Here is a 15,025-nt window from a genome sequence, read left to right as displayed (position 1 = left end):
CTTGTAAGGAAACAAGGTGGAATTTGCCATGTACAGTCTTCAAGAGAATACAGTGTGGAAAATGCGCTTTTCTTACGTGGTATGGAATCGGTGATCCAGAGCGTATTTAGGATTTTTGATGTTCGTTTTAACTGTTGCAAGAGTACATGATCTTTGATGTTTCTGAGCCAGCACTACTGTTTAAGGCAGGTAGTTAAACTGTTGATGAGTATGTCACGGGCATCCACTTGCACTGTTATCCTTTTGTCTAACATTTGGTGTGTAATAAGGGGTGCATGTATGTAAAAAGGACAGATGAACGAGCGGCAGGTAGGAACACTTTGCAGAGCTGGGCTGACTTTGTGAAACTGGTGTGGTCGGGAAGGAGCTGATGGATAAAGTGGCACCCTTGGAAGAGGGATACGAAGCAGAGAAGAAGCCACCAGTGGTAGTGCACAGTCCGGCATGGTCTAGGAAAGGGAAGACCATTGTAGATCCATAGCTGGAGTCAGAGGAAGCTGAACACTATGCAGCATATTTCTTAGAACAGGCTATATGGTATGCAGCTCACCCTGATAATGTACACTAGAACTGCTTTCTACAGCTCTCTAGAAGTTACTCACGTAGGCACAGTGTTGGGTACACTGGATATAGAAATCTTGCAGATCAGAGAAGAACACGTGTTATTATCAGATCCTGTGTTGTTCTTCATTTTATTTTACTCAATTGAAAATTCCAGTGTTGATAGTACATATAATGTGCATGGTTCTATGTTTATTGTCCAGGCCTTTCGCGAATACATTAATTTGAAAAGGACTTTAATGTGGATGTTTAATCCGTACTTTGCTGATAAATGCTGCATAGCCAGTGAAACACTGAAGATATTGATTTATCGATGAAGATAAAATACATTTCTGTCTACCCCCAATAAAACTTTTCTATTCATCTTTCTCAGTTTCCCGGAGTGTGCTGCAACATTTGCTAAAGTCTTAATATAAGAACTGCTGTGATGTTTGTTCATAACTTTTGTGTCTTTTAATCAATTTATATATACTGGAGAACCATTTAAAGCTGTTAATAGGAGACAATTGGCATCATTTACCACCTAGAAAGAGTTTTTTACCGAAAGTGGCAAAGAACTGCGCCAGGAACGTGAACAAGTTGAGAATCTATACCAAGCAACTATTAGGAGTAATCATTTTCGGAAACTAGACATAGGCCAGGAACTGTTAAAAAAGATGTAGTGTTGTAACAGTGACATCTTTGTATCTTTTATAACGAGACACAATACTTCAGAGACAGAAGACACAAATATGAACAATGTAATAAATGCTTTCAAGGAATTGCCTATCAAAACTAAAGCAGGACAAAAAGGCCATTTTATTTCTCAGATTTCATTTGTGTCCCATGTGCGAGAGTTAGTGCCCTCATTTAAATATTTATGAGTGATCATTCAGATTGATCTGCTAAGAGTTATCAGATTCACACCCAATTACATCCTTTTAACTCACCATCAGCAGAAAGTCTCTTACACAAACTGTGGAACTGCTGAAGAATCGAGATCTATTGAAGGAAAAGATGCATCGCAATTGGCAGAACGACGTATAAACACTGACCTTAAAATGGTTCTCATGCACCTACGGGGTGAGGTGGACCTCAGCAAGTATGACAAGTCATGATGGCGATGGCCAGGACATTGCAGCGAGGTGGGGGTTGGCTGATATTCCTGGACTGCAGGGGTGGGCTGATGGGCTTTGCTGTTGAATGTATGTGGAGAAAAGCGGTTTTATGTCACTAGGGGGCCCTTGGAAGGGCAACAAGCTATGGGGACACAAGAATAAGCAACGATAGTTACGGATGTGGAGAAAGGGTCCTACCTCACAAATTAGGAAATTGGTGAAGTGGTAATGGGATGTAAATATTTATTGATCTAAGTGGCCCATGGGATGTAAATATTTAGGGATCTATAATTTTGTGTGCTTAGGATGGACATGAATTGCGCTCCTGAATGGTTTTCCAGTTCTGTTATTTTGTTGATGAAGCCTTTGTACAATGAATGACAATTGTCTTTTTTTCTGTATGTATCTGGCCATCGAACTGTTACTTGTTATTTTACACACAGAAAAAATAACACTGATTATAAATAAAACAAGCATTGGCAAAGCCAACAGTTTTGGCTTTTGTGTAGGCAGGTGATAGGTATTTGCTAGGCAATGCCATAACTGTACTAAGTGGCCATAGGATGGTCGTACCTGGGCATATGCTGTCAGTGCCTGATAAATCACTATCTAATACCTGTAAATAAATCAAAACGGTTGGATTTGCCAATGCTTGTTTTTAACAGGACCTCAGTGCAAAAACAGATGCACTTGCATAAGACATTTTAATTACAACATGGGCTCATTTGCAGCAAAACTCAGAAGACTGCTTAGAAATAACACTAGAATTACCTATACAGCACCAAGTTTGATGTTACTGCAAGAAAGAGCTAGTTCAAAGACATAACTGGAGGGTGCGTTTTTCCAAGGGATCTGATAGTGTGGGGGCGGGATTGGACATAGGGATTAGCCTACCCTTGGGCGGTCAGTGGGTGGGTTAATAGTCAAACAATGCCCATAGTTTGTGTCTCTCCTTTCATCCTTTCTCCCCGGTCTGTACTCCAGTGCAATAGTTTCTGCTTATTGGTGCTGGTAAAGCACCACCTAATAGCCAAAACTAAAAAAGGAGATGGAATCACTAAGAATGTCACCGTTAGAAAGTGCCATGATTCCTATAGATTTCTTTACATGACTCACTTGCCTGCTCTTCTTAGCTGAAGCGCCTTAGCCTTTTCCTTCAGAAAGCTGATTTTGAATTGTGAACGTGTGATGCTGTGATGTGCCTAGAGAGCTTCCTACCTACCCATGGAGGCCAGACATGAACCCCCTCTATACTTCTTCATTGTAATAGATTACAGTCACAGATGTGTCACACAATCCTGGACTATTTTCTTCTAGTACTATTAGACTTGCAAAACTTTGCTGTAACTGCTTGTGGTCATGGAAGAAAAATGAGTTGCTGTGGTGGAGCTGCAATTGTGTTTTATGGTGTGGCTGTACTCGGGGGGGGGGGGGCGGTTGTGTGTGTGTGTGTGTGTGTGTGTGCGCGCGCGCGCGTCCGTCAGTCTCTGTCTACTGTCGTAGTGGATTTTGTAGTAACTGTACAGAACATGTTATGATAGTAAATACTGAAATTGTGTACATAAAAATTATATATATATATATATATATATATATATATATATATATATATATATATATATATATATATATATATATGTATATATATATATGTATAGATCTGATGGCCACAGGCGTGTACTGTGGCTTCAAAGTGGTGTATATAAAAGCCACTGTTGAAACAGGTATGTAATGTTGCAGTCCCTGTACATTGCAGTGATTGTGTTGTGACCTATGAATACCGACAACCAGGTCAATTCGCCCTCTTCCCTGAGTGTGCATGGGTTGCATTGTGCAGAGTGCTGGTGGTCATTCAGTCTCTGCAAGCCGTTTATGTGAATGCTTCTCTGCATTGGTGCTGGACATTCCATGAATGCATTATCTTCGCCTGCGATAGGAATATCTCAGAAATTGGAGCACCTGATTACAATGAAATGTGTTTAAAGTGTCAGCGGGCACTACTTAAAAGGGCCCATCTGGGCTACCATATTGATCGTGCCCAGGCAAACTGGGCCCGCAACCTGCATCATCAAAATGGGCCCCCCGCCATGCGCATGATTACTATAGTGCGTGCAGTTAGCTCGCGCAGCCGTACGAGCAGGCCTTTTTCTCTTAAAGGGGGTTTGGTGATTGATTGATGATCGTAATTAAGGCACTACGTTGGTGTGCTCCTCCCCGGGGATTGCAGCGATGCTTTCAGTCTTGCACTTTGCAGTGCACTTACAGCTGTGCTCTGTACTCGGCGCACACCATGGTCTCGTCGTCTCCTCGTCGCCAGCGGAGAGAGGCCCAGAAGCGGAGGCACCAGCCACCGGGCGTCGCGGCTCCGGGCCAACCAGGAGAGGGAGGGGGCTGTGCATTTTTCAAGGCGTCCCTTCCACAATCCTAGAAGGGATAGTCCCCACTGACCTCCCTTTCTTTCCCAGCAAACATACTGGGAGGCCCGAGTGCTGTGTGGAGAGCAAATGCATGTTTCGTTGTCATAAGCATCGCGTTAAGTGGCCCCCGAAGTGCCTGTCCGCTCATTATTGTTCATTTTTTCTTTACAGTGCGGTTCACAGACTGCGACGAAAACAGAAGAATACGCTTTGAAACCAGCAGCCCCGCCAATTTCCGCATAGACGGGGACGGCGCGGTATACGCAGCAAAAACCTTTCACAGTTCACTGGAACAGACAGACTTTTTGGTGTATGCTCAAGATGAAGAAACGCAAGAAATGTGGCACACAACCATAACATTAAGCCAAAGACCGCAATCCAGGGCGGATTCTCTACAGGTAAGATTGCAAAGCAGACACACACAAACACGGGGCTCACAATGGCCATCACTGTGCCAGAGGCTCTCGAGTTCCCGCTCTCGAGTTCCCGTCACCAGGCCACTCAGCCTCCCTCATCATAAGGATCGATAGATACACTGAGACTGGAACGGGGTACCCATGACAACCGTGACTCCTGCTCCTCTCCACCCCAATGCATTGCCATGGAGTCCACCCACAGTCTGATCAATGAATCTGTATAGCCATGATCTTTACCTAGTCGCTACGGTGAGCGGCGTACAGTTACTAATTCGAAAAATCCTTTCCGACCGCACCATTGAGAAAACGAATTCCGGGCAAGGGGATATCTGTGTAAGTTGGCGAGAGGCGTAGAAAGTGAACCAAAGAGGGACAGAGTGTGAAAGAGGGAGAACAGGGGTCATGGGGAAGTTGCTGTGAGCAGAGTATGGGAGTGGAACCCCATATTAAAAAAAAACAAAAAACAAATAACGAATTCTCAATAATAAAGCAAAACAAACTAAAGAAGCCCATTTTCAATAAAGGGTCATTCGCATGTATGACCCATAACCCTGTGAGTAACTTTTACTTTATGGTCTTTAGGCACTCAGAGCTATCTCTGTATGGGTCTTGTATAAATAAGAACATATGCAATTCATTAATTCAGTATCGTGCGGTTACATCGACAGGTGTTTTTCAAAGTCCTTTTTTATGAAAAAATGACTTTGACAAAACTCATTGAAGTATAGAGTTTAAAAGGGGTGGGGAGGGGTTTGGGATGGGGATGATAGTATAGGAAGGGGGATTTGCAGGGGACCCACCAAAAAAATATTCTTTTTTGGAAGTAATTTCTTCGAAGAGTGACTTCTAAAAAACTTGTCGACGTAGGGACGTAGAACCCATTGATTCATGTTCCCATCAATCATTCTTCCAACCACACAGCCATTCATCTATTCAATGCGTTAATGCTTCCATCCGACACTATCAAATGCATTGTGCCTACAATCCTGTTCTGTGTAGGGCGGCGCAGCATCACCAGGCTCATTGCGGCGGTGGTTAAATGAAGTCAGCGGCACAGAGATCCCTTAGCTTGCACTTCTGCTGACACTTTGAGGAATCATAATATGTTGCAGAAACAAAATTGCAGAGCAAAGTTTGGAATTTGAAGCTCGCTTGCTTCAGGTGCATAATTTGCTATCTCTACCCAGTTTGTATCTGCAAGTGGTCTTTATTTTAAATTGCCTGAAAGCATTCCTGCATTTTGTCAAGCAACTAAATAACACCGGTGGGTAAACAATCTTCGGCAAGGTGGAATCCATCAGCTTTATTGGACAAGGACTGTAGATTTACATTGGGCGCAGGCTGGGATTTCTGGCTGAGTATTGCTTTTCTCTTGTCCCTTAATAATCTAATTAAGGGGAGCAAACCATTAATGAGGCCTATTCTGCGTCCAGGGCAGAGGACCTCCTTCGGGTGGAATCTGCCCCAAACCAAGATTACCTGGCCAGAAAATAAAGATTGACGCTTCAATGTCATTTCAGTGCCGCTACAGAGCGACACTGCACCGCCGCATTGTGCTGAGTTCGATTCCCTAATGAAGCATGCAGGTCTACCTGTTATTATTCAAAGGTGCATATCCAGGCAGCCTGCATAAGCATGCACTATTTACAAATCTATTAGTTAGTAAAATTCCGGTGGGTATTAATCAAATTCAGATAGTAAAAGCTCACTCCTCAAACACAGTGCGCAAGGGCGCAGCCTTTCTCTTGGAATACGCCAGATGTGCTGTGACATTAAACTGGTTTATACACCAGGAACAGCTTTGAACATTCCTGCCATTCCAACTTCTTTATTGCTGGAGTGTGATGAAATATTCCAGTAACAGGATGAGTTGCAGTGCCTCTTTTTGGTCTGTGGAATTGGGATCCCACCTCCCTCTGGCTTGTTCATTGTTTTTTTGTGAGAGTTCCACGTTAATACTTACTGGGATAACCAAAATCATTACAGCAATACATCCGAATAACCGTGGCCTTTGGTCCAGTGCTTGACGTACTTAAGAAACCACAAGTCATGTCAAAATTGAAAAGCAAGTTTGACAATCACTCAGTTGTACCGGTGTGCAGGCTGGTGTCCTCACTCCTGCCCCTTGGTCCGATGATGATCCAGTGTGCTGTACTCAGACCTATCGTAGTGTTCCGTCACTCTCTGATACACAGGAGAAACATCCTCTGCGTGCTTATCACTCTAACTGACTTAAATAAGCCAGAGCTCGAGATGGGCTGCACAAGATAGGGCTCCTATGTGACCACCAGGGTTCGCCGGAGGATCTTGTCTTCATATTTGCAAAGGATATTCCTGAGTGACAGGCCTGCACACGGGCCCATACAGCAGATGATTGGTTGTTTCAAGTTTAGAGTAGGTGCAATGGCCTTCCCTGCTAGCTTGTATCGCAGGATTCTTAAGATGTGTTAGCAGTGCTCCAGATAAGATTTGGAATACTCCCTAATATTTAATATTGGGAGTAAAATATGTATTTAGAGAGTAAAAATGTAAGTCCAATTCCTAATAAGAGTATTTTATGAGCGAGTAAAAATATGTTTTACCAGAAGAACACAACTGCTTTGTCATATTTATTTCTTTGCACAGTTATTCATGCACATAAAAAAATACATGTTTACTTCTTACAATCAGGAAGTTAGAATACTAGTTTCTTCCTGTGGTATAACGTGCACTACTTGTCCAAACATATCCATGGAGCTGTGAGGGTGAAAGCAGGGGTGCAAGATTCTACATGTCTTTTCCCTATTTTTTGTTGGTAGTATTTTTACTCTCCAGAGTATTTGCCAATTCGTAGAGAGTAAAAGTGGCCGATGCACCCCTTATCTGTAGGGTTGTGTGTTAATGCATTCATTGATTGATTCAGAAAGGAATTTTTATTCTGATTTTAAATGGATGATCATATTCATTAATTCTTAGTCGCTATTTTGTGACGTTAATAAATACGTTTTTAAAATAAAAAATAAAGAAATTGAAAAGACTCCTCTGAAGCCTTCCATCGAACAGCCTCATAGAACGTTTTAGGTTATGCTATGTTGGTGGCACGTTTAGTGCCTTCACCAATCTTAGGCTTTACAGTTGAAAACGAGGAGAGAAGCGTAAACCCAATAACAATTAAAAACGAATCCTACAGGAATCTCTTTCAGTTGCAAACTCACTGTGCTCCCAGTGGTCAGAAAGGGATTCACCATCACCCCTCCATTTATTTTAATACACATCCAATAAAAGACAAATGTGCCTATGTTATTTGACTAGCCTCCGTTCTTGTGTAGTACTGGGTGAAGAAATGTTGACAGCTTTCTTGCTGGCATTTTTCAATTGTCAATGAGTCATAGTTTATAATGTATGCAAGCAGCAAGTCTGCAAATGCCCATCAGATTGTAGACGTTCTCGATGCATCTTCAGCAAACATTAGTGCATTTTATTTGGACATGACCATCTTAAAGTTGATTAGGACATCACCAATGTGGCACCAGTACAAATCTTTCAGTGTCAGATCAACTCTGACACAGTCAGTGCAACTCATAAGGAGCTGCAGAGCCAGTTTCTAGTAAATGCCAGTTTCTTTGAGATGCTGCCTCTTAACGAAAGATCCCCCGTCCACAGTCCCCATAGCAAACACTCACCTTCATGAGGAACCCCGCTTCTTCCCTTACATTTGCCTTTGTTCCCTGAAGTTGATGTGTAGAATAACAGCAATAAATTGCTTTGCTCAAGATCTCACATTGTACTCAGTACCAGATCCAAGAGTATGGCATCTAACAAATACTGTCGGCACCAAGTGGCCCAAGCAGACAGTCTCCTGCATATGCAATGAGCCACGCTAATGGGATTTAGAGTGGGTAATCCAGTACTTAGAACAGGCGGCATCTATTTGATAAGCTCCTGACACTAGAGATGGCCTGCTTTGAAATATGTTGCGCTTTGGCTTGTTTACTTTCAATTGTGTACTATCTCACTATCCCTTCTTTTATTCTTTCTGTTCCACTCCACACTCATGTTAGTGAAGTGTAACATCACTGCATACAGTCTACAAATCTAAATACGATATCGTCTTTTTTCCCGGATAAGGGAGTATGTTCGATAACCAAATGTAGGGGTTCCATGTTCTTTCATTGTCAGGCTTTCTAGCGCCTGCTGTTTCAACATGGGAAGAACAACGATAACGTTCATCGAGTTTTTTAAAAACTATTCCCGCCCCTCCGCAACCTCTTATCACCCTTGCACTACCCCCAAAAAAACATGTATGAAATGTTTCCTTATTCTTTCCACGTTTAAAAGCCTGCCGTTAGAAAGCCTGGCGATAAAAGAACGTTGTACCAATGAAGGTAGCCCAAGTGACATCCAGAAAATAGCAAAAAGGCCTTAAAACAAATCTTGATGGACTTTTGCTCTCTTTACTAGCACACGTATTTATTGATTTATTTATTGGGTTTTTATAATGTGCCTATACACAATATGTTTCAAGGCGCAACAAGACAAGGCGGGGGAACAGGGGTGACAAAATAAACACGGTCCTACTAGGTCTTGTGACATTCGAATATCACAGAATCTGAGATATCTGACTTCTAAACCCTGCTATCCAGCATTTTCTTAACCAGGAAGGTTCTGATGGGAGATGCCTTTTAATAGAGCAGTTTAGTTATTAAGGGGCAGAAAAACAAAGCTTGCACGCTTGCACTGTCCCCACCCTCCCACCCGCACCAGAGCTTGTGAGCTTGTATCAACCCATGTATAACACAATTTAAATGAAAGGGAAGATGCACAACATTCACTGCTACTGTACATCATTCATCCAGAGCATAAAGGTATGTGGTCTGGGGAACATAGCATTTTAGAGTCTTACATTCCACAGATGAAGCAATATAAAAATATAGTCAATGTCCCCGGGAGGTAGTTGGCATGAGGCAAGTTCCAAAAATATTTTCCTGAGTAGCAGTTTTGGAAAAAGATAGAAAGCAGAATGCATTCTTTTGTATTTGTAGTTATTTGAGGAACAGGTATGGCAATTTTGATCAGAAATTATTTTCAATAATCCATTTAGTGATTGCGGAAGCATTCCCTCGAAGGGTGCCTGTACAACAGCATAAAGATGAGAGCAAGTAGTGAACCAGTTTAGGAGGGTGCAAAAAATTAGGACATAAACCAGGGACAAAAAAACAAGTAGAACCAAAATCTACATAGGAAATCTTGTGACTTACAAAAGTATAATTACCCTAATGGGACAAGTGCTTCAAACTAAAATGGAGTACTAATTACATATACAAAATTACCTTACTAATTGCCACTGAGGGCAGTGGTGGGGTCAGGTAGGGCAGATGGGGGAGATGGCAGAGGGAGCTCCCTCTTTAGCAAGTAAGTAGAGTTTAAGCCAAGCTTTGAAGAGTCCAACTCCTTGGATTCCCAAACTGTAATAACTGCACCTGGGCATAGCTGGGAACATAAAATGTTCAGCACTAGACACATAAATTGGATCTCCCTTTTTAGGAGAAGTTGGAAGATGTCACTAGAAATTTTAAAAAAAGGATTCACCCTCATATCGCAAGATGCAAAACACCACTCCACACCCCTTAATGACGTCTCTGAAAGATGCTAGCTTGCCTGTCCTACAAATCATATCCTCCTGTCAATACAGATTGTAGGCAATCCATATCTTAGTGTGGGAGGGTGCAATAGAACCATCATGGAGCAGGTGGCCTGTAACCAGGCTTAGGTCCCCAGTCTGACATCCTGGATTTCCTGAAAATAAATGTGCTCCTCTTCGTTGTTTCTTGTCCCATAGTAGAACTTTGTCTGCTGCCAACTGAAGTGTTCTCCAAACTGTGCCGATTTGAATTTCAGATATATATCACTCCAGAATTAATGTGACTCTTAGGGTATAGCATTTAGAGGGTACATGCATTACCCAGAAGCAACGTCACGGCATCTAAACTAGTCGAAATGGCAAAGATAGTAATTGGCTCTGGATGCACTATCAAAATAAATTTCTCGTCCTCATGATGGACACAGAAGACAAACAATCAGCTTATTACACCTCGTAACCTTTCCCCAGGCAACAACCGACGAAGGCCTAAACTAATGCATGTCCTAAGCCCTGCTAACACAATGCCCTCTCTTCATGGCTGCAATCACTTTCTTTCAAATTTTATGCCACTCAGGCCTCTAACACCTGTCTAGATATTCATCCATCACATACACCTAAAAACTTGGCAATGACAGACCTTGTACGCTCTACAGGAGAGGGGCTCCTTTACTATCTGCAGAAAGCCTCTACTGGCTTCAGCCAGGACTCCAAGATGACGCATTGATGTCACGGTGGGGTTGACTGCCTTATCAGTTCGAAATTCTCCATGGTGCATTACTAATGCACCTCAGTAAATATGGCCCTTTTATCTCATTCATTACGGCCGTCCTTCCTTCAATACTTCCTCTCGCCTTCATCCCCCAACTCACGCAGCCGTAGGTTCATGACTTTTTGGACGGGAATGTTGAAGAGGCGGTGCGGAAGAGTCAGGCCAGGGGCTCTATCCCCTATATATGTCAGCATCAAGATGAATACAGTAGCTTCATGCTCTACCCCAGATATTAACATTTTTAATCCACCAGTTTTATGCTACTTATGCATCACAAAAAACCTGCTCATATCCACTGATAATTACCACCTAGTCGCATTGGTCCACCTCAACCTATCAGCACCATATGACATAGTAGACCATGAGGTCTTGATCCATCACCTTCACTATCAAATAGGAATATTTGGCAATACTGTGATAAGTTCTTCTCGATGCTTAAAAACGGCACGGCTCAGGTCTTTATGTTCCTGTTTTCTTTTGCGCTTGTGAAAACAGTGCTATTCAGCACCCTAGAGCTTGTGACTCAGTTAAACGCATATATACAGCTCTTAAGTAACTTGACTGATTCCCTCTAATACAATTTCAGTTGTACGCGGGCGAGACACAAATCGTGGTGCAATTGGACCATCTGGATGACACAGCTGGTGACACTACTACACACAGAGGAATGATACATGACTCAATGTGTAAAAGAAATGTATGTGTAAATGGGAAAAAGACAGAATTCATAACATACAGCAAGCCAATTTGCCATCACCTGGACAGATTCCATGGTACCCCTCCAACCGCACTAGAGTTTGCAAAGAATCACCAGGCATCACTTTTGATAGCAACATCTAACTGCACCATCAAGTCAACACAGTATTTAAATAAAAACACCATCTACCAACTTTACTTGCTAGAAACTGTCAAACCCGGGTGAATAGTTACTAAAGTGTGTATGTTGGGCATCCGAAGAAAACATTAACACCCCTCCAACTGGTAAAGGATCACACAGATGCACAGCCTAAAGAAACAGGACTGCATCCCCCAGCGCTGAAATCCGTCCACTGGCCCGCTTTCCTGAGAACATAAAATCCTGTGCACATTACATTAGTCGGTGTGTTGTTACTACCACATACACCTATCAGCCTGGTGGTCCAGATACAACCCTACCAGGGCGCTTGGGTCACACCGCTCAAGCCTGCGGTTTGTGGCCAAACTAACGGGGCTCAGAGTAGTATGTGAATAGTGTTTGAAGATTGCTCCATCACCAACATATGGCTGCCTCCTGGCATGATGAACCTACTTCGAGTGTAAGATCCTTCCTGTTAAATCTGCCGCTGTCAGAATGAGCTGTGCAAAGTGTGGGTTTAGATTTGTTTTCAGCTGTCTCCTGATTTCCCAAGGTTATTGAATGGTCCTAAGCTCAAGAGGTAAGGCATTGCCATGGTTGCAAAGGCTCTTCCCATAAACTGAGATTTCCTTAATCCAAGAATTTGGAGGAGAAACCCCTGAGGAGCGCGGAGTCCTCATGGCGAATAGTACTGCAATGTATCTATCAAACCCATCTCTCCATGATCATAAAATGCTGAGTGGTTCATACACAAGGCCTTGAATCAGAGCCTACGATCCACTGTTAGCCAGTGCAGACGAAATGTGCTGACATCGCTTCAAGCGCAGTACGCTGTGCATGCGATGGATTAGTCCTAAAAACAAACTATTTGTATGGTCTTGGGGTGATTGTGCCAGCTCCATATTTGCTTGAACCATGTTTAGAAAGTTGAGGAATATTTAGATTCTTGTAAGTACCTTCAGATTGAAAAAGAACACAACTGTCAACTACTTAGCCAGTGTGAATTCTGCAACAAGGAGCTGTCACACATTTATTAAAGTTTTACCCATGTGTGGACAGTCACCTAATTTTTGTGGCCATACATTGACAGGCCAAAATGTGAAGCTGATCCCACAAACAGGAATATGTTTTGTTGGTTTTATGTTCAGGTTGTTTTCTGACATCCTGTCATCAGCTGACAGTTTCTGAAGTTCAGAGTAGACGCTTAAATATTTGGTGTCAACTTAAAAGTTTCGTCCCCAAAATGGTCCACCTTGACTCCATATGATTGTGTTACCTCAAACACTCCAGCCAGGTAGACATTATGCAATGGATCCCTGTGATCCACCACAGTTCATTGGACTAAATTGAGATTCACAAGGAGGTGTAAAAGGAGTTTTCGCTGCTGACCTGTAAGAAAGGAATCTATCCAGTTCCATGCCTATCCCTGCATTCCGTACTAGTGGAAACATTCTGGTGCACACCGGGCCTACAAGCTGTGCAAACCATTGAGAATGTGAGACTTCTGAGAAGCCCACCTAGCCTTCAGAGAAGTGGCTAATACTTAACAGTTCATGGGGCAGCTCCCTGCAGCTCCCTGCTTATGGTTATTGGGTACTTTCCAACCCTGCAGTGTCCCTCAGCTCCACACACAAGATGCGCGCACAGTCTTTGAAACAGCCCTCCCATTTCTGGCTAATTCATGAAAAGGTGTGGTTGCCAACTACCATGATCTGGTCACTTATAGTGAATTATATCGATGTTTGTTTAATGTTTTCTGCCTACAAGAATGTGACTGTGGGGCTTAGCTGTGAAGCCAGCTTTCCTTAACCCCATGCCATCTTATTTCCCTAATACTCACCACCGTATCGCCTTAACTTTCCTCTTCCTTTTGCTCTGATGCAGAATGTTTCTGCTAGTGGCCCCTTTTCAAACACCAGAAATATACAAATAAATAAACCTAACCTAAGTCCGAGTGTCCCTTTTCATGAGCAGTTTCTGATCCTAACTGCAGGGTGGTTGCAGTACCATATGATGAAAGACGGCCGAAGGAATAAGAAAACCTTGCCTGCCAAAAACGTTGTCAGGGCAAGTTCGTAGGGTGTCTCCCTTTACCTATCACCTTTGTTCCTGATTTGAACTTGGTTTCAGGTTTGAAAACATTGTTAATTCCAAGAAAGGAAGGATGACGTAGGTATGGGGCATAAGGCATTGGTTGGGATAAGTATGCGTTGCCACCTGACATTACTCACTGCACTTGATTGCAGTGGAGCTGCACATTCTGAGTGTACTGTAGGGTAGACCTTTTGCACAGAAATATGGGTCATGGTGACCATTGGCAGGCACAGATGCAAGGATTTAGTTAAGCATGACTGTATGTGCGTTGTGTCCCAATGCAATTCACGTCCCACATTACATTACTTACAAGTACCTCCATAGTGGCTTTCGGAACAACTCAATGTAAAGCAAAATCACAGGAACTGCTAACCACACAATCGAAAAAGGTCTGAAATCCCTAACCACACTGTCAAGAAAGATTGATTCACCTCTGTGCATGTATGTTTTGCTGGTATTCCTGGGACATTGAAGAAACAATGATTTGTCCGTGCCAGTGTAGTCGGTCAATTTCGGGATCTGTTGACGCGTGCACTGTTTTCACTGGCAGTCATAATTGATTAGAGAATGTTGCTGTTATCACTGGCCCACCATAGAGCCCCTCAGTTAATGATGCCTTCTGTGAGCATTTGAGAGCCCTTAGGATGAAATAGCAGCAGATTGGTGGAGGGGAGCATCGAAAGAAAATGTTGACAGTCAGCAGAGATTAATGACCAGAGAGCAAAGTGGGTCATTGGCAGCATCCATCATGGGTGACATAGGTTTAAAAATAATTACAGCATTAATTCAATGGGATTTAATAGGGTCATAAATATTTGAGACATTCCTTACCAGTGTGTATTAAACTTCTCTCATAGAACTCAAATTGTATTTTAGAGCACCCTGGATCTGAATGTAATGTACAGCAGTGCATTGCCTGAACTCCAGGCCCAATTAATGAGAAAAGGGGAGATTGGGCTGTAAAATTCAACACTATATTAACATCCGGACAACGAGCAGGATGCCATGAGCGGTTTATGAAATGAAATGTTTCTTAATTCAATGTATTTGCTTAGCTGATGATACCAAGAATATGGGAGTTTAAGATTTGTATTGTTCTATAAGAGGTTAATTGTGTGTCCAAGGGTTTCTGGATTTCTTTGTGTCTTGTTAATCTTGTGAAGAGTCCCGCACGCAGGGCATTCCAGCGCTGAGTTGTAATACCGCATGACAGCAG

General features: G+C 42.7%; 1 protein-coding gene across 1 annotated transcript in view; it reads left to right on the top strand.

Moving 5' to 3' along the window:
- The window catches only part of CDH2 (cadherin 2), a 419,239-nt gene that overhangs the window by 316,002 nt on the left and 88,212 nt on the right, over positions 1–15,025 (top strand). Inside the window, exon 3 of the mRNA XM_069620955.1 lies at positions 4,247–4,473. Within this exon, the coding sequence (XP_069477056.1) occupies positions 4,247–4,473 (227 nt within the window). The remainder of the gene's footprint in view (positions 1–4,246; positions 4,474–15,025) is intronic.

The sequence above is a fragment of the Ambystoma mexicanum genome, chromosome 5q (assembly GCF_040938575.1).
Source record: "Ambystoma mexicanum isolate Mex_15411 chromosome 5q, UKY_AmexF1_1, whole genome shotgun sequence".
Taxonomy (NCBI): domain Eukaryota; kingdom Metazoa; phylum Chordata; class Amphibia; order Caudata; family Ambystomatidae; genus Ambystoma; species Ambystoma mexicanum.
The sequence above is the reverse complement of the archived record's forward strand: the minus strand, read 5'-3'. Positions and strand labels throughout refer to the sequence as shown.